This window comes from Prionailurus viverrinus, chromosome D3, assembly GCF_022837055.1.
Source record: "Prionailurus viverrinus isolate Anna chromosome D3, UM_Priviv_1.0, whole genome shotgun sequence".
NCBI lineage: Eukaryota > Metazoa > Chordata > Mammalia > Carnivora > Felidae > Prionailurus > Prionailurus viverrinus.
This window is the reverse complement of record NC_062572.1, coordinates 68,217,315-68,240,320: the sequence shown is the minus strand read 5'-3', so window position 1 is coordinate 68,240,320 and position 23,006 is coordinate 68,217,315. Positions and strand designations below refer to the sequence as shown.

At 52.8% G+C, this 23,006-nt stretch overlaps 1 protein-coding gene across 2 annotated transcripts in view; it reads left to right on the top strand.

Annotated features, from left to right (window-relative positions):
• The window catches only part of ST8SIA5 (ST8 alpha-N-acetyl-neuraminide alpha-2,8-sialyltransferase 5), a 60,819-nt gene that overhangs the window by 30,290 nt on the left and 7,523 nt on the right, over positions 1 to 23,006 (top strand). For both annotated transcript variants that reach the window (XM_047827947.1, XM_047827948.1), the window contains 5 exons: positions 2,684 to 2,776; positions 14,101 to 14,187; positions 17,680 to 17,824; positions 21,715 to 21,827; positions 22,603 to 22,695. In XM_047827947.1, the coding sequence (XP_047683903.1) occupies positions 2,684 to 2,776; positions 14,101 to 14,187; positions 17,680 to 17,824; positions 21,715 to 21,827; positions 22,603 to 22,695 (531 nt within the window). The remainder of the gene's footprint in view (positions 1 to 2,683; positions 2,777 to 14,100; positions 14,188 to 17,679; positions 17,825 to 21,714; positions 21,828 to 22,602; positions 22,696 to 23,006) is intronic.

The window sequence follows — 23,006 nt, the reverse complement described above, 5'->3', positions numbered from 1 at the left end:
ATGGCAGGAGAAAGGAGAAAGAACGGAACAAACGTTTCTTGGGCTCTTGCTGCGTGCCAGCCACCGTGCTGGGGCTTTCCGTGAAATTCTCATCGCTATCTTACCTCAGCCCTGTCACACGTGCACTGCCCCTTTCTCGTGTGTGGATTTTACAGATGAGGAAACTAAGGCTCGCAAAAGCGATGGGCCTAGGGTGGCTTGGGCCGGGGGGCGGGGGGTGGGGGCAGAGAAAGGACGTGACCCCGTTCTGAAGGCCTGTCCACCTAATAGTCACCAGACACGAGGCGCGAGACCATTTGGAGTCACGGCACTGCCTGGTTCCCCGGATGGGTGAGGCTGGGGGTTCAGGAGAGCAGGAGACCGAGTGGAGGCTGGCAGAGGTAAGGCAGGGATGGCCTCATGGAGGCGGCGGAGGGGCTGGCTGATCTTCGCGAGCTTCTTCCTCGTGTCGGTGGGTCATTCATCCACAAACTGTGTCTCACTCTGGCTTGGTTAGCGAGTGGGAAACACTGAGGGACACTTGGGATCATATTGTCGTGCTGGCTGGGGCCTTGGCTACCACCTAGTTTAAACCGATTGTTTTCAGGAGGAGAAAGAAGAGGCCCAGAGAGGGGAAGCGATTTACCGAAGTCACACAGCTGGGTTTAGAGGCGTGTCCACGATGTGTCTGTAAGACCCCCAACCCCCTGAGAGCTCTGGGCTAAGTCTCCCCCGAAATAACCCCTGCACCATTTGAATCTGGAGCTTTCCTTAGCAGCAGCCTGAGACCACGGCTTCAGGTGACCCAGTGGATTCCAGAGGACCTAGTGGCCCTGGCTCTGGTTGCAAACACTGATCTCCGTGGTAAGATGCCACACCTCGCTTACTGTTGTGTGACTGGAAAATGACGTGAGTTACAGCCAAGGTCGCAGGCTTTTCTGGTGGCCTCATGCTGACCCCTTGTTCTTAATTGCAGATAACAGAGCCCATTTAGCTAGTGAAAGCAGAAAGGGATTTATTTAGGGCACGGCTAGCTCGGAATCTTTGGGAAAGCTGAAGAAAGACCGAAGGCTGAGCCTCCCCGCACTGCACCGTGAAACGGGGCCACCGTGAAAGCTGCCGCCCCTGATGTAATCAAGAAGGTGCTGCTAAGCCTGCAGTTTCCAAGAGCCGTGCCCTGTGCCCTTCCGCCACACTCTGCACCCGCAAAACAATGCCTGGAGCCTTGTCATTGTTCACCTCTAACCCAGCTCTGAGTCAGTCTCGTGCAAATGCTTCTGATTGGTTGAACCTAGATTCTATCCAAACCCTAGCTGCAAGGGAGTCTGGGAAATGTAGGTTTTAGCTTTCTGGCCTGTAGCGCAAAAGGTACAGAGGTAGCAAAGACAGAAGTCGGACGCTCAACCGACTGAGCCACCCAGGCGCCCCTGCCCCTGCCCAACCCCTTCTGAGCAACCTCCAGAGAGAGGCCACTCCAGAGAGAGAGAGAGGCCATGAGGAGAGGCCCCATCCTGCCTCTGGCCGAGCCCAGCAGTGAACTGCTGTGTTTCGTCTGCAGGAACCCTCCCCCCACCCAGGCCCTCTTCCTGCCCTGGGCTGGTGAAACTTCAGGTGCGAGGAGGGTGTTTTAAAGGTCTCCTCACCTGGTGGCTGCGGGAGGCCACAGGGCCCTTTTCAGGGGCCACCAGCTGTCCTCGGTGGAGCGTGGACAAGAGCAGCCTCAAGTCAACGTGTCGGTTCATGCCCCAGCTTTGCCGCCTACCATCTGTGTGACTCTGGGCCAGCGAGTCAACCCCCGGGGCTTCTTCGGGATGCTTGCGATGGTCACTTGCCTCATAGGCTGGTTCTAAAGATGAAAAGGGAGCGCATCCAGGGCAAGCGTGTGGCCCGAGGAAAGGGCTCGGCAGGCGCTGGCCGAAATTGGCGTTATTCTGCGTGGAGCTGCGGAAGGGATCCCGAGGTGCCTCTGGCTGGGGGAGCCAGCCAGCCGGTGTTGGAAAGGGCGTGTGCCCCTCTGCGGTGGGACCTGGCCCGAGCCTGACCCTGCCCTACCGCTGGTGTGCCCTGGAGCTCTATCTGTTAGCCTCAGTGTTCTCAGCTGCCAAATGGGGAGAAAGAAACGTCAGTCTCACCCAGTCACGGTGTGAGCATGAGAGTCAAGGGGGCTAATGAGTGTAGCAAAAGCAGAAGATCTTGGCCGTGTTTGAGGCTGTCCCCGTGTGGCACTTGCCCAAGGGGAGGAGAAAGGGGCAGGAAAGGGCAGGACTGGTTGAAAGTCTGGGTCTCACTGCCCAGACTCCCAGCACTGCCTCCGGCAGGGGCCGATCACAGGAAGCTGGAGAAGGAGACGGTACTCAGAGCATCCCCCCCCCCCCCCACTTCCCTTCTCCTTTGCAGCCACTAGTTTGGAACCCAGCCTGCTTCAGAATGCCATGATTTGCCATGATGAGTTCATCCCTCGTAAAGCCTTACACTCCTGGGATAGCGGAGTGCTCTGAGTAGTCAACCACCCAGCGATCAAGCCAGAGGGCCCCCGAGGTCCTGGTGCCCCCTCCCACTAGGTCATCTGCTGGGGTGGCATTGATGTGCTGTGTGTATTTGACCGGCTAATAGACCCACCCCCACCCCCCACGAGAACCCCGCAGTCCCCCAAAGGTCTGGCCGGCTTCTCTGCATAGTAACCTCTGTCCCTGTTGGTTCCCAGGTACTTTGAGTTTTACGAGGGCCCGTTTGAGTATAACTCCACAAGATGCCTGGAGCTGAGACACGAAATCTTGGAAGTGAAGGTGCTGTCCATGTGAGTGTGGCCGGGGTGGGTGGTGGGTGAAGGTGCACGTGGGATGGGGCAGGACCAGGGGGCAGGGTGGGGCACGGGCCGAAGGAGACTGGAAGGTGGCTGATCTCAGCAGAGCAAGAATTAGGTCCTCCTTCCCCCCCCCCCCCCCCCCCCAGGGCCTCTGGCATTTGGAGAGCAGGGATAATTGCATTTAATGAAAAAAAGGCCAGGTTTGCAAGTCCCCAGGACTCTGGGGATTCAGTCCCTGTCTCAATTACCAGTCTCCGTGATATCATCGCCGGGCTCCTCTTGTACAGAAACCGAAGAGGGCACAGGAGCATCTCACCTGAAATCCAGTACTCCGAGCGGAGGCTTTAAGCATGGCCCTTTGCTATTGCCTTTTAAAAATTTTATATTGATTGATTACATTTCTTACCAAATGTTGGTGTTGGAGTGATACAACATTCAAGTAGTCCAAAAAGGTACACAGAGAAGATTCCCCTGCTCAGAGCCCCCCGTTTCTTGTCAGAGGCGACCAGCGTGTCCTTGTGCGTCTTCCCAGAGAGTCTGCATAAACCAGCCTCGCGCATGGATCTATTTCTTTTTTCTCTTTTTGCACACATCGCGGAAGAACTGTACTTTCTGCTTCGCGCCCAACAACACGGCGCCTATGGCTCTTTTATAAGCCACGGGAGGAGAAGCACATCCTGTGCGGAACATTTCAGCGTGTGTGCTCACGCCCTCCTTCTCTCCCACACGGGGCCACCATGAGTCCGTCGTCCCCCGAGAGGGACTTTGTTGTGTGAATCACGATACTTAATTTCTTAAAATTTTTTTTTTAACGTTTATTTATTTTTGGGACAGAGAGAGACAGAGCATGAACGGGGGAGGGGCAGAGAGAGAGGGAGACACAGAATCGGAAGCAGGCTCCAGGCTCTGAGCCATCAGCCCAGAGCCCGACGCGGGGCTCGAACTCACGGACCGCGAGATCGTGACCTGAGCTGAAGTCGGCCGCTTAACCGACTGAGCCACCCAGGCGCCCCACGATACTTAATTTCAAATAAAATTCCTATGTGTTTGAAAACGGTTCTAGCTGGATGTGGAAGGAATATGGTTTATTCGGGGTCAGGTGGTGTTGGATGCTCTTGTGGACTCGTGGGCCCCTGCCCTGATCCCTGGGACCACTGTCCATGGCCCACGGGCAGGGGCCATGGCTCCTTTACCTATTTGACATGATTTCCATGTGCTGTGGAAATCAGGTCAGAGCATGGTCCCGGGGGTCTGGCAGGCCTGGGATCTTACAAGCTCTGCATCTTTATACAAGTTACTTAACCTCTCTGAGCCTTTTCTTACCTATAGAAATTGGGACACTATTACCTAGCTTTGAAGGGTTTCCATAAAGACTAGATGAAATAACATGTGAGAGCAGGGAGCCCACATCCATAGTAGCACACAGAGGTGCTCGATAAACAAATAAATGTGTCTCCCTCCCTTTTCTTTCCTTTTTGGAGCCACCACCAGCAGTGGCAGCTTTTCTGGGCTGTCATTCAGAATCCTTAAGCTTAGTAGCTGCAGGAAAGCTCCAAGAAATCCAGCTGGGAATAACTGCGTTGTTTCTGGTCCCTGTGCAAACCAAGGGTCTACGTAACCCTCTCTAGAGGTCAACGTGTGAGGCAGCTCAGCCTCTCATCAACACCACCCAGCCCTCGGCTGCGCGCGCACTGTGGTCTCTGCCCTCATGGAGCTCACAGCCCGGCAGGGAAGCAGACATTAATAACTACCCTAGAGAGACAAGGGGATGGCAGGGAGCTTGACCTGGGCTCGGGTGGGGAGGGGGTTTTCAGGCAAAGCTTCTCTGAGGAAGGGATGCCGGTGCTCCCATCGGACGAGCAATAGGAATTAAGTAGGCCAGGAAGGTTCCAGACTGAGGTTCCAGTCTGTGCAAAGGCCCTGTGCCAGGAGGAAGCCCGCTGTGTCCCAGGCTCTGAAGGGGAGTGTGAGAGGGGGACCCGGAAGCCCTGTGGCTGGAGGGGCACATGGGGGCCCGACCTTGTGAGGCCTAGCAGTGTGGTCTGGGATCCAGATTCTATCATCATCTGAGGGCCGTGGGAACCCGTGAGAAAGCTTTAAGCAAGTGGCAGTGCAAGTGCATGTGATGTGCTTGGTTGAGGACTTGGGATTTAGTGGCAAACGTGGTCACCGGGACCTCAGGCGCGAGCCAAAGTCATCAGCTTCCAAGCAGAGATCCTTTGTCTTTTCCCAGAATTCAAAGACCTCAGGCCCTTAACCGTGACATTCTGGAAAGCCAGAGCGCACCTGTTGACAACATTCCTTAGTGTTTTCAAAGGCAAATAATTACTTTTTAAATTACACAACGCAGATAGTCTCTTCATGGTTACTTCGTGGTCTAGACTCAGAGATCTGAGAGACCCATGAGTTGGTCATCCTTCTACATAACTTCCTGTTCCACAGGCCAGGGGCCTAAACAACGGAACTTCATACGCCACCGTTCTGGAGGCTAGAGGTCTGAGAGCGGGGTGCCGACAGGGACGGCTTCTTCGGAGGCCTCTCTCCTTGCCTTGCAGATGGCCGCCTTCTCCGTCTTCACACGGGCTTCCTCCTGTCCCTCCTGCCTGTGTCCTAATTTCCTCTTCTAATGAGGACGGCAGTCATATTGGATTAGGGCCCACCCTAATGACCTCATTTTAGCTTAACTACCTCTGTAAAGACCTTGTCTCCCAAGACTCACATTCTGAGGCCTCAGGGGTTAGGATTTCAACATATGAGTTTTGAGGGAGAGATGATTCAGCCCATAACAGTCTCTGTTGCAGCTTCCATTCGGGGACCGAAGTCAAAATGACCCAGGCCCTACACCACAAACATGGTGGGGTGGGAGGGAGGAAACTCGCGCTTCGGTGATCTGTGCAAACCTTTGTCCCTTGTCGTGGATGCGAGTTCGGTGCTCCGCATGTTTAGCTCGAGCTCTCATCCCTGCCCTCGGGCGCCCTCTCTGGTCTCCTGAGCTGAGCAGCTGTCCAAGCTGGTGACCCCTGGGCCTCGCACTACCCCATTTCTTTCAGGGCCCTGGCCCCCCTGTGGTCCCCGGGCTCTGAGAGGAGAGGCAAGACAGAGGCTCTTTGCGGGGCATCGGCGTGAGGCTGGTGGGACGGTTGGGAGCAGCGAGCCTGCTGTCTGCCAACCTGGCTCTGCGAGCCTCAGTGGGCTCTCCAGGGCTGAAATCAGAGAGCCCAGAGGCCGGCCTCTGATTCGGATGGTTCTGGCATCACCAGGGCACCCGTGGGCTTTACTGTGCTCTGGCCCAGAGCCATGAGCGGTGCTCGCAGCGGAGACTCTGAGTCATTGGGGAAAGGTTAAATCGCCATCTGTGAACGGAGGGGGCTGGACGGATGGGCCGCGAGGCCCTTTCGGCATAAGAATGTCAGCTGGCGTTCTGAGGAGACAGGGAGGGGTGTGAGTCATCTGGGAATGATTCCGATCCAGAATTGCTCGGAACGCTGGTAGAAACCAGTCAGCCGGAAAATTCCCACATGGAAAAGGCCTCGGTCCCTGACAATGTCAGACGCAAGAGGAATCACTCCGTGGCCATTTATCATGAAACGCGTTGTCACGAGGGCTTGTACAAGTTATTTGTTTGCATGTGATCATTCTAGAGTCTCTTTATTTTAGTTTGGTTTAGTTTTTAATTTTATTTATTTATTTATTTATTTATTTATTTATTTATTTAGAGGTTCTTTATTTTTAAGCCAGATGGGGGTGGTACCTGGGACGTCTCCCTGGGGCCTCTCATGCCACTCCTCCTCCATCTTTCTGGGGCGGGCAACCCTGCGCTGAACCCCGGAAAGGAGGCTGGGAGCAAGGGTTCTCCAAGGGCTGAGAGGCCCTTTGGCGCCCAGACCTCTCTGGGTCCCCCGAGCGAGCGTGACCCTGCACGGGCTTAGGACGTGCTTGTTACGTGAATGAGCGGATTGGGCACGTGTATACCCAAGAACTGGGTGGAAACGGGAGGCCATCAAGAAAAGGGGGAGAAAGAAGAAGGAGAACAGAGATGGCCCTTATCACCTAGTCATTACCCTCATGGAAAATCAAGTAGGATACAAAAGCTGGTGATAGTAAAAAGCCAGGTCCCTGCTGCACACCTTCTTCCACCCACCCTCATCCTTTGACTCTTGGCTGTTTCTTCCTGTAATTACTTCCACACCTATCGGTAATATGCACCTGCTGTTATTTCTTGACTCACCGACCTACCAAGTTTGCACAGCGTGCACTCGCCTCCTGCCTCAGTGGGTGAGGATTCGGCCCCCTTACACCCCCTCCCTTACACCCCCCTCTCTTCTGGGTTGAGAGATATTGCTATTTTTAGTTCTTCTGTCTATAGATTGCCCGAGGAACCTGTTTCTTGTTCTACCAAATACTGGCAGTGTCTCTTGATCCTGTACTTTGTGAGATGAGGCTATTAAAATTATCCCCTTATTTTGGTTCCAGCCTCTGGCTCCAGTCACCCACGGGTTTACCTTTAAAAGGTCAAGGCTGATAACATTTACATTCGGTTTGTACCCATAGTGAGTCGTTTCGGGGTTTTCTCGATAGGTTGACTCTAAAATTTCAAGATCAGAAAATAGTGATTCTGCTTCCTTCCTTGTACACTCCCCTTCCCCCTTTTTCCCGGAGCTTCTCGTCATTTTTTTCCCTCTTGAACTCTTTGTCTCTTTTATGCCCTATTTTGGTTTTTAGCCTGCCTCTCCCATCAGCCAGGCCTTCCCCTCAGCTTTTCCCTTCATCGTCTTGCTCCAGCGTGGACAGGCTGCTCTCTTGGTGGGTCACACGCGATTGTCCTGGGAACTTCCCTCCTCTGCCTCCTTGGGTTGGATTCACTTTTGCTGAGAACCCATAGCTGCTGTTTGTTTACTCCTTCATTTTGCTTCCCACTCATCTTCTGGTAATCTCCCCAAAAATGATGCATCAGGGCTAAGGGTTTTGAGTTCTTTGAGTTCTGTGTCTCAATGACCTAATTCTACCTTTATACCTGATTGTTGGTTGGACGGGGTTGGTGTTTTAGGGGCGAGTCGTTTTCCTGCAGAATGCCGACGGCTCTCCCCATCACCTTTGGGCATCCTGGGCTAGAGGAATGTGTTGCTAGTCATTCCTTTGGAGGTGACCCGTTTTCTTTTCTCTGGAGTGTTTCCAGAGCCTGTGGTTCTGAAATGTCCCAGTGGTGTCCTTCAGGATAGACACCTGTGGGGACCTCTTAATTTGGGGCTCATGTCCAAACTCTTTAAATGTTCTTTTGGATTTTTAAAAATATTTCCTTCTCTCTATTCTTCTCTACTTCCTTTTTTTTTCTAGTGCCTCTAAGAGTTGTACAGTGGACCTTCTGCATCGCTCATTTGATCTCAGCTTTTCTGTCCCTGCCCATTGTTTCCACTTTCTGAGATGAGTCCTTGACTTCACCTTCCAGCTCTTTGAGCAAACTTGTCCCCCCAAGAGCTCCTTCTTTGTTCTGAGTGCAGTCTATTCCTGTCTTTAAGGATGCCGTGTCTTCTAGACTATCTCTGGAGACACTAAGTAGAATATTTTAAAGTTGTGTTTTGTTCCTCCAGCATTTTTCTCTTTGTATATTTTTTTAAGGGAGGGGGAGAGTCACTGAGGGGGTAGGGGGTGGAGAGAGAGAGAGAGAGAGAGAGAGAGAGAGAGAGAGAGAGAGAAAGTCCAGCAGCCTCCATGCTCAATGTGGAGCCTGCCATGGGGCTTGATCCCATGACCCTGGGATCTTGATCTGAGCTGAAATCAAGAGTTGGATGCTCAACAGATTGAGCCACCCAGGTGCCCCCTCTTTGAATATTTTAACTAATGGTTTGTCTAATGTTTCCATCCAGTTGACCAGGTGATTCTAGGTTTTCTATTCATATTTAAATTTAGAACAATAAAAAGCTGATAGAAACTGACTGCAGGCTTTCCTTAAGAGTTGTTGTTGGAGGGGCGCCTGGGTGGCTCAGTCTCCGTTTGAGCGCGTCCCACTCTTGATTTTGGCTCAGGTCATGATCTCACGGTTCGTGGGATCGAGCCCTGCGTCAGGCTCTGCTTTGACAGCACAGAACCTGCTTGGGACTCTCTCTCGCTCTCTCTCTCTGCTCTTCCACTGCTCTCTCTTTCTCTCTCTCAAAATAAATAAACTTAAAAAAATTAAATAATAAAAGAAGAGTCACTGTCGGAGAGGCTGCTCCTTTTGCTGCTAGAATGTCCAGATCTTTTCCCTGGGAGTCTGGTTCAATCCCTCCCCTCCCTTTGCTGGACACTAAATATTTGGCTGCTCTGGGGGTGGCTTTGATGGTTCCAGATACAGACTTACAAATGATGCTCACTTCAGCACCATGCCCCTTCCCCACCCTCCACCCCTCTTTAAAATATTCCATGAGCTTGGACTCTGTCTCTGGGCTGTGTCACCCCTCCTAATGTCCCCCCTCCTCCTTCTACACACTTGTCAAATCTCTCTTCCATTGGACTCCCCCCATCCCGGTCATTCCATTCATCTGGAATATTAGTGGTATCTTGGGAGAAAGGAGATAAGAGCCTGTGATCAACCCCTCATCTTTAAAGTCAAGATGGGGGCGCCTGGGTGGCGCAGTCGGTTAAGCGTCCGACTTCAGCCAGGTCACGATCTCGCGGTCCGTGGGTTCGAGCCCCGCGTCGGGCTCTGGGCTGATGGCTCGGAGCCTGGAGCCTGCTCCCGATTCTGTGTCTCCCTCTCTCTCTCTGCCCCTCCCCCGTTCATGCTCTGTCTCTCTCTGTCCCAAAAATAAATTAAAAAAAAAAGTTGAAAAAAAAAAATAAAGTCAAGATGATCTCTGCTTTGGTAAAGCAGTTTATAAAATATCGTTATGTATATTATCTCATTTGATCTTTCTGACAACCCTTGAGGTTAGCAGGGCAGAGATCACTGTATCTGTCTTATAGATAAAGCACCTGAGTCTCCGAGAGATTAAATGACTTGTGTCAGGTCACACTGCAAGTTGGGGCAGAGCCAGGATTCAAGGTTGGGTGTTCAGGCCCCAGCCTTGGTCCAGCGTGTGACAGGCATTGGAGGCACATAGAATGGGGCCCAGACACTGGTAATAGTTGGAACTGGGACCCTGGCCTCAGTCTTGCCAGGGCTGTGTTTCTAGAAGGTGTTTGGAACATTGGCCATGTAGGGCACTGCTCTAAGGGCCTGGAGGTTGCAGGGTGCAGGGGAGGGAAGCAGTGGGTGAGCCAGGGTGGGGCTGCGTAATGGCACCCTCGTCTGATGTCACATTAGCCTGAGATGTGACGGTTGCTGTGGGAGCTTTGGAAAAACCAGAAGGAAGGCATCAGGATGGAAGGCTGGGTTCCTTCCAGCTCCTTAAAGCTACCAAGTAAGTGCCCAGCCTTGTGCCTTTGCACTCACTTTTCTCTTCGCCTGGAATACTCCTTCCCCCAGATAATTTGCATGGCTCACTCCTGATCATTTCAGTTCTGTGTGCGAAGTTCGCCTCTTGGGGGAAGGCTTCCCTGACCAACCCTTCGGAAGCAGTCCCTTGTTGGTTCCTTGGCCTTGCTTCATTTTTCTTCATGGCTCTACCAGCTGTTTTCTTTTTCTTAATGGGCGAAAGAACACTTCACGTGAGATCTACCCTGTCAACAAATGCTTAAGTGTTTAATACGGTGTTGTTAAATGTAGGCACTAAGCTGTACAGCAGATCTCTAGAACTTAGGCATCTTAAATAACTGAAACTTTATATACATCGAACAGCAAGCAGCTCACCATGTCCCCTTCCCAAAGTCCCTGGCAACCACCGTTCTCTTCTCTGTTTCCATGAGATTGACTATTTTAGATACATCATGAGCAGAATCATGCTGTATATATCCTCTGTGACTGGCTTCTTTCACTTAGCATAACGTCCTCCAGATTCATCCAACTTGTCACATGTGACAGATTCCCTTCTTGTAAAAGGCTGAGTAGTATTCCATTGTACGTCTATAACACATGTTCTTTATCTGGTCACTCGTCAGTGGACATTTAGATTGTTTGTCTTGGTTACATTGACTAAGGCTGCAGTGGACATGGGACTGTATGTAGTTCTTTTAGATCCTGATGGCCATTCCTTTGGATATATACCCAGAAGTGGGACTGCTGGATCACGTGGTTGTTCTTTTTGTAATTTTTCGAGGCACCTCCGTATCATTTGCCGTGCTGTCTGCACCGTGTTACCTTCCCACCAACACCGTGCGAGGGCTCCTTTTTCTCCACATCCTCGCCAACACTTGCAATCTTTTGTTTTTATTTTTTTTTTAAACATGTTCATTTATTTTTGAGAGAGAGAGAGAGCGAGAGCAGGTGCGAGGGTGTGTGTGAGCCAGGAAGGGGCAGAGAGAGAGAGGGAGACAGAGGATCTGAAGCAGGCTCTGTGCTAACAGCAAGAAGGAGCCTGAGGCGGGGCTCGAACTCACGAATCGCAAGATCATGACTTGAGCCGAAGTCAGACGCTTAACCGACTGAGCCACCCAGACGCCCCTTTTGTTTTTTTGATATTAGCCATCCTAACAGGTATGAGATGATCTCTCATTGCAGTTTTCATTTTCATTTCCCTGATATTTAGTGATGTTGAGCACCTTTTCATATGTCTGTTGGCCATTTGTATGTTTTCTTTGGAGAAATGTCTTTTCAATTCTTGTGCCCATTAAAAATTGTTTTTTAATGTTTTATTTATTTTTGAGGCAGAGAGAGACAGAGCATGAGTGGGGGAGGGGCAGAGAGAGAGAGAGAGAGAGAGAGATACAGAATCTCAAGCAGGCTCCAGGCTCTGAGCTGTTAGCACAGAGCCAGATGCAGGGCTCGAACCCATGAACTGTGAGATCATGACCTGAGTTGAAGTTGGATGCTTAACCAACTGAGCCAGCCAGGCACCTCATCTTATGCCCATTTTAAAATCAGGTTATTTGGAGGTGCCTGGGTGGCTCAGTCAGTTAAGTGTCTGACTGTTTTTCGTTTTTAATTTTTTTTTTTAACATTTATTCATTTTTGAGAGACAGGGTGCGAAGGGGGAGAGAGAGCGCGTGCGAGAGAGGGAGACACAGAATCTGAAGCAGGCTCCAGGCTCCTAGCTGTTAGCACAGAACCTGAAGTGGGGCTCGAACCCACGAATCGTGAGACCATGACCTGAGCCAAAGTCGGACACTCAACTGACTGAGCCACCCAGGCGCCCCAAGCGTCTGACTTTTTTTTTTTTAATTTTTTTTTTTTTATCGTTTATTTATTTTTGAGACAGAGAGAGACAGGGCGTGAATGGGGGAGGGTCAGAGAGAGGGAGACACAGAATCCGAAACAGGCTCCAGGCTCTGAGCTGTCAGCACAGAGCCCGACGCGGGGCCTGAACTCACGGACCGTGAGATCATGACCTGAGCCCAAGTCGGCCGCTTAACTGACTGAGCCACCCAGGCGCCCCAAGCGTCTGACTCTTGACTTTGGCTCAGGTCATGGGATTGAACCCTGCATTGGGCTCTGCACTGAGCGTGGAGGCTTCTTGGGATTCTCTCTCTGCCTCTTTCTCTCTCTCTCTCTCCCTCTGCCCCTCTCCTGCTCGTGCACTCTCCCTGAAAATAAATACACATTGACAAATAAATAAATAAAATCAGGTTATTTGGCCTTTTGCTATTGAGTTGTAAGAGTTCCTTATGTGTTTTGGATATTAACCCCTCATCAGATAAATGGCCTGCAAATAGTTTCTCCTGTTCTCTGTGTTGACTTTGTACTCTGTTGTGGTCCTTTGCTGTACAGAAGCTTTTTAGTTGGACGTAGTCCCACTTGTCTATTTTTGCTTTCATCGCTTGTGCTTTTGTTGTCATATGCATATGTACCTGTTTTCCACTTGCCTCCTTCCTGCTATTTAAGCTCCGTGGAAGCAGAGAGTTGTTTTGTTCACTGCTGTATCCCCAGTTCCCGCTACAGAGAAGAGTTCAATAAATAATTATAGACTCTCTTGGAACTCAGACTTCTTGGTTCATTCACCAGTTTATTAATACGCTCAACACATATTTACCACACGTCGGCCGTGTGCCTTCGCCCTGGATTTATGGTGTGAACTCAGGCGTGATCCCCTGCCCCTCCCGTTACTTACTATCTTGTGGGAAAGATCAGGAGTGAGTAGGGATGGGTTATGGGTTTCACAAAAGGGGAAAAGTCCAGGGGGCTGTGAGCGAGCAGAGTCTAGGCAGTGCAGTTTAACCATAACAATAGCTTACATCTACCAGGTACTTTCCGTGTGCACTTCCTATGCTTAGGCCTTTATTGCATCACCTTATTTAATACTTTTCACAGATCTGGGACAGTGAGTGATAATCTATTATTATGCCCATTATATAGATGAGACTCAGAGAGGTCGAATAACCTGCCCGAGGTCCCATAGTTAGGGGGAATATGAACTCTGTCTGAGGCCCAGCTCCTCTTCTGAGTGCAAAATCCACATACTTTGTCGCTATTCTGTATTTCTCCTGTACTCACCGCTCCCCCATCACCCCGCCCCGTACCAGTCATGTATGTGTTCCTTCTGTGGGTGAGGCTTGCCCCGTTTGGGAACAACCCTTTCCCCTCCATTTAAACACAGGGGATCTTGGGGCGCCTGGGTGGCTCAGTCGGTTAAGCGGCTGACTTCAGCTCAGGTCATGATCTCGCGGTCCGTGAGTTCGAGCCCCGCGTCGGGCTCTGTGCTGACGGCTCAGAGCCTGGAGCCTGTTTCAGATTCTGTGTCTCCCTCTCTCTCTGACCCTCCCCCGTTCATGCCCTGTCTCTCTCTGTCTCAAAAATAAATAAACGTTAAAAAAAAGTTAAAAAAAAAAAACAACACAGGGGACCCAGCTCTGCAGAATGAAACTGGTTTTTACTTTACAGTTAAGTGAGTGTTTGTCCTGGTTTTGGAATCAAGAACCTCTACGGGAAGCCGGTGAAAGCTGCAGATTCTCCCCAAGATATGCACATGGGCAGACAGAAATGGCATCGTGCCTGTAACTCGGATAGCTCCTGGGTTCCCTTAAGGCTGGTGGCTCTGTTGATAAAGGAGGCCGTGAGGCTTTGGGCTCAGGACGGGCTGGTTTGCATGTGGAAGGCAGGCTTGCAGGAGAGTGGTTCACTCCCCCTAGGAGTGAGCAAGACCCTGGGTGCCCGAGCATCGAGGACACCAAAAATAAGAAACCACAGTTAGCGTAAAGGACCACACCAGGATTGGGCACATGGGGAGCAGGAAGGGGTGATCGCGAATGCCGACGCTCTGCCCAGCCTGGCCCTTTCACGTTCTCTTCTGTCTCTACTCCCAAAGGGTGAAGCAGTCGGAGCTATTCGACAGATGGAAGAGCCTGCAGATGTGCAGATGGGCAATGAATATCTCTGAGGCCAACCAGTTCAAGTATCTGTGACTTGTCTGCCCTCCCCCGCCCTCCCGTTGGTGATGTTCTCCTTCCTGCCGCCCCGTCCTGCAAGGCCCGGCCCCGGGGTCGTCTTTTCCCCGGAGCTGGCCCTGGCTGGGCTTTGGGATCTGGGCAGCGGGGAGGTTCTGACTCAGTACACAGGCCGAGATGGGCACCCTGCTGGCCACGACCCCTGCATTCCGGCCCCTAGGCCTTGCGGCAGCCCCGTGGGGGGCTGGGGGGTGTGGTGTGGCCACTACAGCTCCACCTTGGTTCCAGGTCTCCAGCAGGCCTGAGGGGTGAGGTGCACTGAGCCTTCTTCTATGGCCGCGCCCTGTCACCAGCCCCTCCGGGGGCAGCTTGCTTGCACCAGACGCGTGAGGCCTGCTGTAGATGAGCTTCTAACTGCTCCCTGACCCAAAGCGATAGATTATAAGCTCCCAGAGAGGCAAGAGCCATAGTTTAAGGTTCCCCTGTCTGCAAGAGATGAGCAGATTAACGTGAACTGTAGATTCATCGCTAAAATTCTGTGAGCTCACGGTGGGATTTTAGTGCAGACAGACCTTACAGAATGGGACTGATGGGACCCCGGGCATGTGGGTATAGACCGGATGCAGGCTACTCAGGCTGAAGTTTGGATGCAGTCAGGAGCCATCAGCATGCAGGAATCCTACCCCGGGGGGGCTGTGAAAAGCAAATGACACTAAGCATTTTGTCTTTTCCTTATGAGTCATTTGGTCCAGTTTTCTGCAATTCCAGGCCACGTCTAGAGACTGAGTAGTAGTTTTAAGTGGCACATTTTTAGAAATGTGGATGTTTAAAGTGATAACCCCGGAAGAGCAGGTACCGGCAGCCGCAAACCAGAGGCCTCTGTGAGACTGCAGACTCCCAGCTAAGGCCCAACAGGAGGGCAGGAAGACCCCGCCTCCACACCCCTCCCCCCCCCCCCCCCCCCCCCCCCGCCATCATAAAAGTAGAACATGAACTTGAGCAAAGTGCTGGGAGGCGGGAACAGGTCCAAGGTCTGTGCGGCAAGTGCCACCCCAAATCCAGCCCTTAGCAAGAGGTGTTAGTGTAGGCACTGCCCTGGCAGACGCCCCCCGGGGGTGGGTGGGACCTGAGCAGGCTGATAAAACACCCAGCGCAGAGAAGGTCAGCGAGATGCAAGGAGATGTTGTCTGGGCTGGGAGCTGCACAGAAGTGTCCTCCGTGGGATTCACATATCTAAGGAAATAACGAAGCAGCAGGAAGATGATATGGCAGCAGATAAACAAGGATTAAGTGTGGGAGCCTTCGGCAGGGATCAGCCAGCACTATCCAGCAGAGAGGCTCCGGGCGTGGGGCGGGCATGCTGAGCCCCTTCTCGGGGTGGGGGGCAGGGGAGTAGTTTCAGGTGTGGAAAAGGGAGATGACATCAGGTCTTGCCAGGCTCCAAATGGAAAAACCTTCAAAGCCAGTCGGTTGCCTCCCTTTGCTCTCATTACAAGCTCATTCAACGATGATGAGATCCTTCATTCAGGTTTGCAAGACCCTGGTATGGTGAAATGGGGAGGGGTGGAGGGGACATGCTGGAAGGAGTCCTGTAACTGAGGCCTTCCCTCACCCTACTGCCTACAAATGGACGTGTTGGCCTTCTGGTTTATAGCTCCGTCACTGGTAGGCTTGGTTAATATGAGAGAGTTTCCATCAGTGGTGAACTCTCCAGCTGGCTGGCAAGATTGAGTTTCTGGACCAGCAAAGCTAAATGGGCCAGTGCTGACTCATGGCCTCTGCTGGCCGGGTCCGTGGCCTCCCCTCTGAGAAGACTCAGTCAACATTCTGAAACTCATCACTCCACAGGAAGGCCCTCTCCGATCGGCAGCCAGCTGAGTTTCCCCAATGAAATCCCTACGAGAAATAAAGTCATAAAACATAGTTTTATAACCTTCCTGGCTTTGGCAACCTGGAGTCGCAGAATTATAGAGGCTCAGAGGGAGAAGAGCCAAGACTACATTCTATGGATGAGGCGGTGGAGGCCCAGAGCCCAGAGCCCCACAGCTGGCAGGAGCGGAGCAGAAACTAGAACCCAGGCCTCCTGACACCGGGTTGGCAGCCCAAGTTTCCATCCCAGACCCTGGATGTGAACTCTCCAGCAAGCCCCTCCTCAAACGTTGGTGGTCGTCATCATCCCGGCTCCGTGGAGGTGTCCCGTCCCTCCTGGGGCCGCCTAGACACTGCACGTGACAGTGCCTGGAGCCAGTGTTGGCGGGAGGAGGCCAGTGTGGACTCAGCATAACACTGCTGCTTTGGGAGAAAACGGAGCCTCGCGGGCTCAAAGCCCTCCCCACCCCACCACGTGGGAGAGCAGCAGCTTGCCTCCCGTGTCAGGTCCAGCCCCTGGGCAGCCAGGGTGGGGGGCTCTGGGCCCCCAGGGCAGGGGAGAGCAGTGCCCAGGATCCCGCCCCTCAGCAGGCCTCGGAGAGAGAGTGACCCGGCAGAGCACCAGCTGAGGCAGAGGGAGAACTCAGCCTTCTCCGGCCTGGCCGACTCCCAGGTCGGCCTCAGCAGCCACCTTCTCCCTTGGAGGGCTTATTTTTATTTTTATTTTTTAGTTTTGCAAAGGCTGCTTGCATCCTCTAAGCTTTAACCCTTCTGTGGCTTGTGTTTGACTGCTCTTGTGAGTGAAAGCCACAGGGCTTTTTTTTTTCTTTCTTTTCTTTCTTTCTTCCTTCCTTCCTTCCTTCCTTTCTTTTTTTTTTTTTTTTAAGAAACAATGGACTCCTGAAAACCTCTTTAGGAAGTCAGGCTCCTCTTTCTGCAGGGAGTCATCAACCAGCACCAGCCCACTTCCTGACCTCCCCTCTTCCTCAGACACTTTCTAAATGCTTCTGTTGACCATCGGTGTCTTGGGTTTTTGCCCCCCGTGGGATAGGGGTAAACACCTTGTCTAAGGGGCCAAGAACCCTCTGTGTCCCCGGATTTCCATCAAGGCTGGATAAAGAGTGTTTCCAGAAAGTAGTAGAATGCCTGGCAGATCTTGGCGAACGCCTGACTGAGGCATGACTCATCCCACGACTGGCCGGCAGCTGGCTGTTGAACACCCGAACCCTCGTGCGACTGACACCGTGCAGGATCCGGAGAGGCAGGGTGCCTGCCATCAAGGGGCTTTCGTTCAAGTGGGGAGGGGGTTGGTGGGTGACGAAGTGGGTGGTAGCTGGTCTGTGCTCTGGGACCTCGGAGGCCAGTGAGGTCAGTGGGGTGGGCAGCTGGGAGCTCCCGGAGAGAAAGGCGAGTGTGAGGAGGGGAGGCAAGGCCCAGACATTGGGAGGCATGTTGAAGGGGGAGGGGACGACATGAGCAGAGGCGAGGGGGTGGGAGTGAGTGTGGGAAGGGGTGGGGGTGAGAGAACTTCTCACCCCGAGGGGCCTCAGCTCCCTGACCCCTCTGTTCTTCCAGAGGCTTTGCTCTGCCCTGTGTCACCTGTCCCTCCTGCTGTGTCTCCTGCCTGGCAGGTCCACTCTGTCCAGGTGCTGCAACGCCCCCTCCTTCCTCTTCACGACGCAGAAGAACACGCCCCTGGGGACGAAGCTCAAGTATGAAGTGGACACCAGCGGCATCTACCACATCAACCAGGAGATCTTCCGCATGTTTCCCAAGGTGCTGCTTGGGGCACGGCAGTCTGGGCAGGGCAAAGGGGCGACCTCACGTGGCCCCCTGTGGCCACGCCCATGCAGTGTGGCATCACTCTGCTGTGCCCTCTGCACCCGTTGTCCCGGGTCAGGTTGGCTCAGTGGACTGTCCTCCGGGGCTCCCGTCTGGGCAGAGTGAGTGCCAACTGGCTATTATTTGAGCGACTTCTGGCAAGAAAACGGTTGTCAAATTTTGGTTATTGCATTGCTTGCAGAGGACATCCCGAAGATATCTGGGAGAGTGATTAGGCATTTGTCCCCCACTGGAGGCAGGCGCAGGAGCAAAACCATTCACACAAAGGTTGCATGCGTGAGAAATCATGGACCAGTAGAAAGCAAATCGAGAACGATTTGCTCTCACGTTGGATGACCTTGGACGGTTCTTATATCTTCCAAGGCCCCAGTCTCCCTGTCCATCACACTGGACTGGTTTAGGCTAGGAATAGGTTTGGCTGCTTATAACAGAAAATCTAAATAAAACAAGATAGACGTGAATTGTTTTCCTTCCGCATAAAAGAAGTCGGGAGGGCTAGTACGGTGGCTCCCTGGTCATGGGGGACCACAGGATAAGTGATCTCATGAATGAACGGCTCAGGGCACCGAAGCTCTGGCTTCACTTGTGGCCTGACCACAGCGTCAGAATCTCAGAGAAAAGGGCCTGGAACCTGCCTTTTCAGCTCATTCTAGTGGTTATTACCATCTGAAGAGGAAGAAGGTTCCACTGGATGTGTTCATAACCACCACCTGGAGAGCAACGGGTCCAGGGCAGGACTTAGTGAGTCCAGTGTGCAGAAATGCTGAGTGGGGGCATGTCAGGTCTTTCTGGATGAAATCTGAGGGCCTGGGCTGCCCTGCTTCAACGGGAATGCTCATGAAACAAAGCCCACGGGTCCCTGCGTTCTGTTACTTAAACGGAGGGTGCTGATAAGATTGGGCCTTGTGGGGGCAGCGAGGAGGAGCACAAGGTGGAGAGGTGTCACACATTCTCTCCCCACGTCACTGGGCTGGAGGATGATGGGGATAAGCCACATTTACCAGGTGGGTCTTTTTTTTTAATGTTTATTTTTGAGAGAGAGAGACAGAAAGAGAGAGACAGAGTGTGAGGGGGGAGGGGCAGAGAGAGAGAGGGAGACACAGACTCCGAAGCAGGCTCCAGGCTCTGAGCTGTCAGCACAGAGCCCAACGCGGGGCTCAAACTCACGGGCCGCGAGATCGTGACCTGAGCTGAAGTCAGATGCCTAAGCGACTGAGCCCCCCAGGCACCCCTACAGCGTGGGTCTTGCAAGGCCTGGAACAGGAGGCTGATGTCCGACAGGTGGACTTACATCTCATGCGGGTCATGCCAGTGGGTGACAGTTCAGTTATGACATATGGGTCCAACAAGGTGCCGTGGGTATAGACGGCCGAGGCCCAGGGAGTGAGAGCAGGGCTGCCAAATGTTCTCTGGAAAGGGCCAGAGAGCAAATATTTTAAGCCTTGCAGGCCATATGGTCTCTGTCACAGCCACTCACCTTTATGGTTCCGGCACAAGGCAGCCACGGACCTTCACAAACAAACGAGTGTGGCTGGGCTGCAGTAACACTCTAGTTCCTATCAGACACTGAAACGTGAACTTTACATAATTTTTACGTGTCACAAAGTCTTCTTCTTTTGATCCCCACCCCCAACCGTTTAAAAATACAAAACCCATGCTTAGCTCGCAGGCTGTACGGAAACAGGCAGAAGGTCCGAGGTGGCCCGCAGGCCGTAATTAGCCACCCCCTGAGTTAGAGCCTGTGACTTAGAAGGATTCATACCCTCAAGGTAAGTACTTCTTTGGGATTGTATAAAATTCAGCTTCTCCACCTCCTCCCCCGACCCTGGAGATTCTGATTCCGTGGTTCTGGGAAGGAGCCCAGGAATTTCTATTTCCAGAAAGTACTCCAGGTTGTTTTTGATGTACAGAAGTTTGGGAGACACTGACATAGAACATAAAGGCCTTTGAGGATCTCTCCAAAGATAACTTTGGTTTTTTCCTTTCCCTGGTAAAAGTCGAACAGTGCAGTTTTCCCCAATGGCTGTGAGACACCCTTGTTTTCCCCATCCTGGCCCCTGGGCCTGTCCCTTCAGGGACAATGGGCCTTGAAGGACAGTCTCCCACAGACGGATGCAGCATCTTCTTCAGATTTAGTCTCCTTCCTGAGGACCCACTGTGGTGTGATTGCCCATGACCCCACCGGGAGGCCAAGGTGCCGGCCAGGGCCGCTGTCATTCAGGGCTGGCCAGGTGATGTGTGCTGGAAGGGGAGCTGTCCAGTAGGCTCCTGGGGGGAGGGATCTTTGGGGACTAATGACAGTAATAATCTGGTCCTCCTGCCGAGATACCTCTGGGCCAAGCATCACCCTGGATAGGCTTTTCATTTACACTAGTGGTTCTTAACCCTGGGGACATTTGGCAACGTTTAGAGACATTTTGGTGGTTATGATTGGGCGTTACCCTTGACATCCGGTGGGGAGAGGCCCAGGGATGCTGCTAAACATTCTGCAGTCCACAGGGCAGCCCCCTCCCCCCTCCCCCCCCAGCAAGGAATGAGCTGGTCCAAAGTGTCAACGCTGCCAGATCGAGAAACTCTGCTTCACGTTGTCTCACTTTTGAAAAGCACATGGAATTATCCTAATTTTACAGATGGGAAAACCGAGTTGCTGAGAACTCAAAACACTTGTCTATGGTTCCTTCACCTCATTATCACACAAAACCAGGGCTGAACCTGGGTCTTTTGCCTAGGGGACCCCATCCTGGTTGGTCCCGGGCTTTCCTGGTTTGACCCAAGGGAAGCCCTGCATCCCGGGCAGAGTTCCCCAGTCCTGGGCACACTGGGGGTTTGGGCACCCTGCCCTTGACTCCAGGTCTGTGCTTCTTTCTGCCTGTGCCATGCATGTGGCTGCTTGGTTCCATCTGCCTCAGGTTTCCTGGGGGGGGGGGGGGGGCGGATTATGACCCAGAGCAGGGACGGGACAGAATCGGGACCCTTAACCCTCAGGCCAGTGTTTGCTTTTTCCTGCTGACGTGCTTGTGGTCCCCTGGAGAGCATGCCCAGGGAGCCTTGTGGGGAGCCGGTGCCCAGACCAAGGTAACCCCAGCAGTCAGGGTGTGACAAGGTCAAAGTGCCGTGAGATGGTCACTCCCAGGGCTCCCGCAAGTGTGACTGTCACTCAGGCTAAGTCCCAGGCTCCTCTGCACTTCGCAGAGATTTCAGGAATTTCCGGCCTCTCGCTGTTCCCCAGTGTGGCCTTGCTTACTCAGCCCTTGGTCTCTTGTCCCTGCTGCTGCCAAGTCCTGCCATGTGTCCCGGTCCATCTGATCTTTGTATCCCAGGCACATGTCCCCCCCCCCTGCAGAGCAGAGAGAGGGTCTGTACCATGCCCTGAGCTGAAAGGGGTGAGAGCCAGGTTTAGGGCCCTGGTCCCAGGCGGCCCTGTCCCCATCTCTGTTGCTGTCACCCCCCAGAACATCTGCATTAACCAATAAAATATGCATACTAGAAGTCCTAAAGATGAGCTTCCCAACATTGGCAAAACCAAAGGCAAGCAGGACTAGCCACAACCTGTACTCTCTTCTTTCTGGAAACCTGAGGCATCCCAGAGCTTATTGAAAAAGGTTGTGGAGACCTGGCTTCTGTTCCAGCTCATTCGTACTGGCCAGTGGGACTGAGAACAAGTCTCCTGGCCTCTCTTCTCATCTGCAAAGTGGAATAACCACTTTTCTCCCACATTCCCTGCAAGGCTGGCTCGTAGACGTGATCATGGGTACAGGGGTGAGGGCACCCGAAGAAGGCAGGGAGGGCATTGCCTGTGACAGCCGCGTCCCTGTCTCCCCCAGGACATGCCCTACTACCGGTCCCAGTTTAAGAAGTGTGCAGTGGTGGGCAATGGAGGCATCTTAAAGAACAGCCGCTGTGGGAGAGAGATCAACAGCGCTGACTTTGTCTTCCGGTAAAGAATCCCCCAGGCTCTGCACCTGCTGCTTCTGCCCCCATGGCCCTCCGGCTCTGCGCCCTTCCCTCTTGTGGTGCCCCACCCCCATGCCCCAATGCTGTCCTTCAAGAGATCAGCCTCCACTCCCCAGCCCTGTACACCCTCATGCTCTGGGTTGTTTCTTGCCCTCTCCAGCCCTATCCCTTGGGGCCAGTGGCCAAACCTCTCAGGTCCTCTGTTTCCACGTCTGTGGAATGAGATGTGTGCAAAGAACACCTCTGTTTTCAAAATAATTAATTTTTTTAAAAAGAGCATAGCAGCTATATGAAGGTCTGTGCAGATCTGTGGGTGTGCAGAACCCTCCCCAACTGGGTTCTTCTCTTCCAGAAGCAGGGCCTGGAACAAGGGCGGCCTTGGGGCTGGCACCAATATTGGCTTCGCCCTGGCTTTAAGTCAGAGATGGGTCCTGGTATTTCTTCTTCCTCAGAGCCCCCTCTTACCTCTTTGGGGATCCTCGCTTACATCTTTAGCCTGGATAAAGAAGATGGGTTGAAAATAAAGGCTTCATGCAGAGGGATTGGGGTTGAGGCTGTCCACCATCATTGTGCCAGTCGGGGGAGGGGGGACTTGCTTCTCTATGCACAGGCCACAAAGATTCCATCCAGCTGGCTGCCTCTGCCTCCCTCTGCCCATAGGAGCAACATCTCCTCCCTCCCCACACCCTCCCCCTGCCTGCTCTCCAGCTGTGTCTAGAATGAGCACATACGGCCTGGGTGCCTTGTCTCTTGTGCAGGTGCAACCTACCCCCCATCTCGGAGAAGTACACCATGGATGTGGGAGTGAAGACGGATGTGGTCACTGTGAACCCCAGCATCATCACCGAGAGGTAACTGACCCTCTTCTAGACTTGTGCTGTCCAGTATGGTACCCCCTAGTCACATGTGGTTATTGGCCACTGGAAATGTGGCTATCCAGATTGATGTGGGCTGTGTATAAGTGTAAACACACACCCGATTTCAAAGACTTAACATGGAAAGGAGGATGGACCATATCTCATCCATTGTTTGTATCGATTACCTGTTGAAAGAGTAGTATTTTGGGGGCGCCTGGGTGGCTCAGTCGGTTGAGCGTCCGACTTCGGCTCAGGTCATGATCTCGCAGTCCATGAGTTCGAGCCCCGCGTCGGGCTCTGTGCTG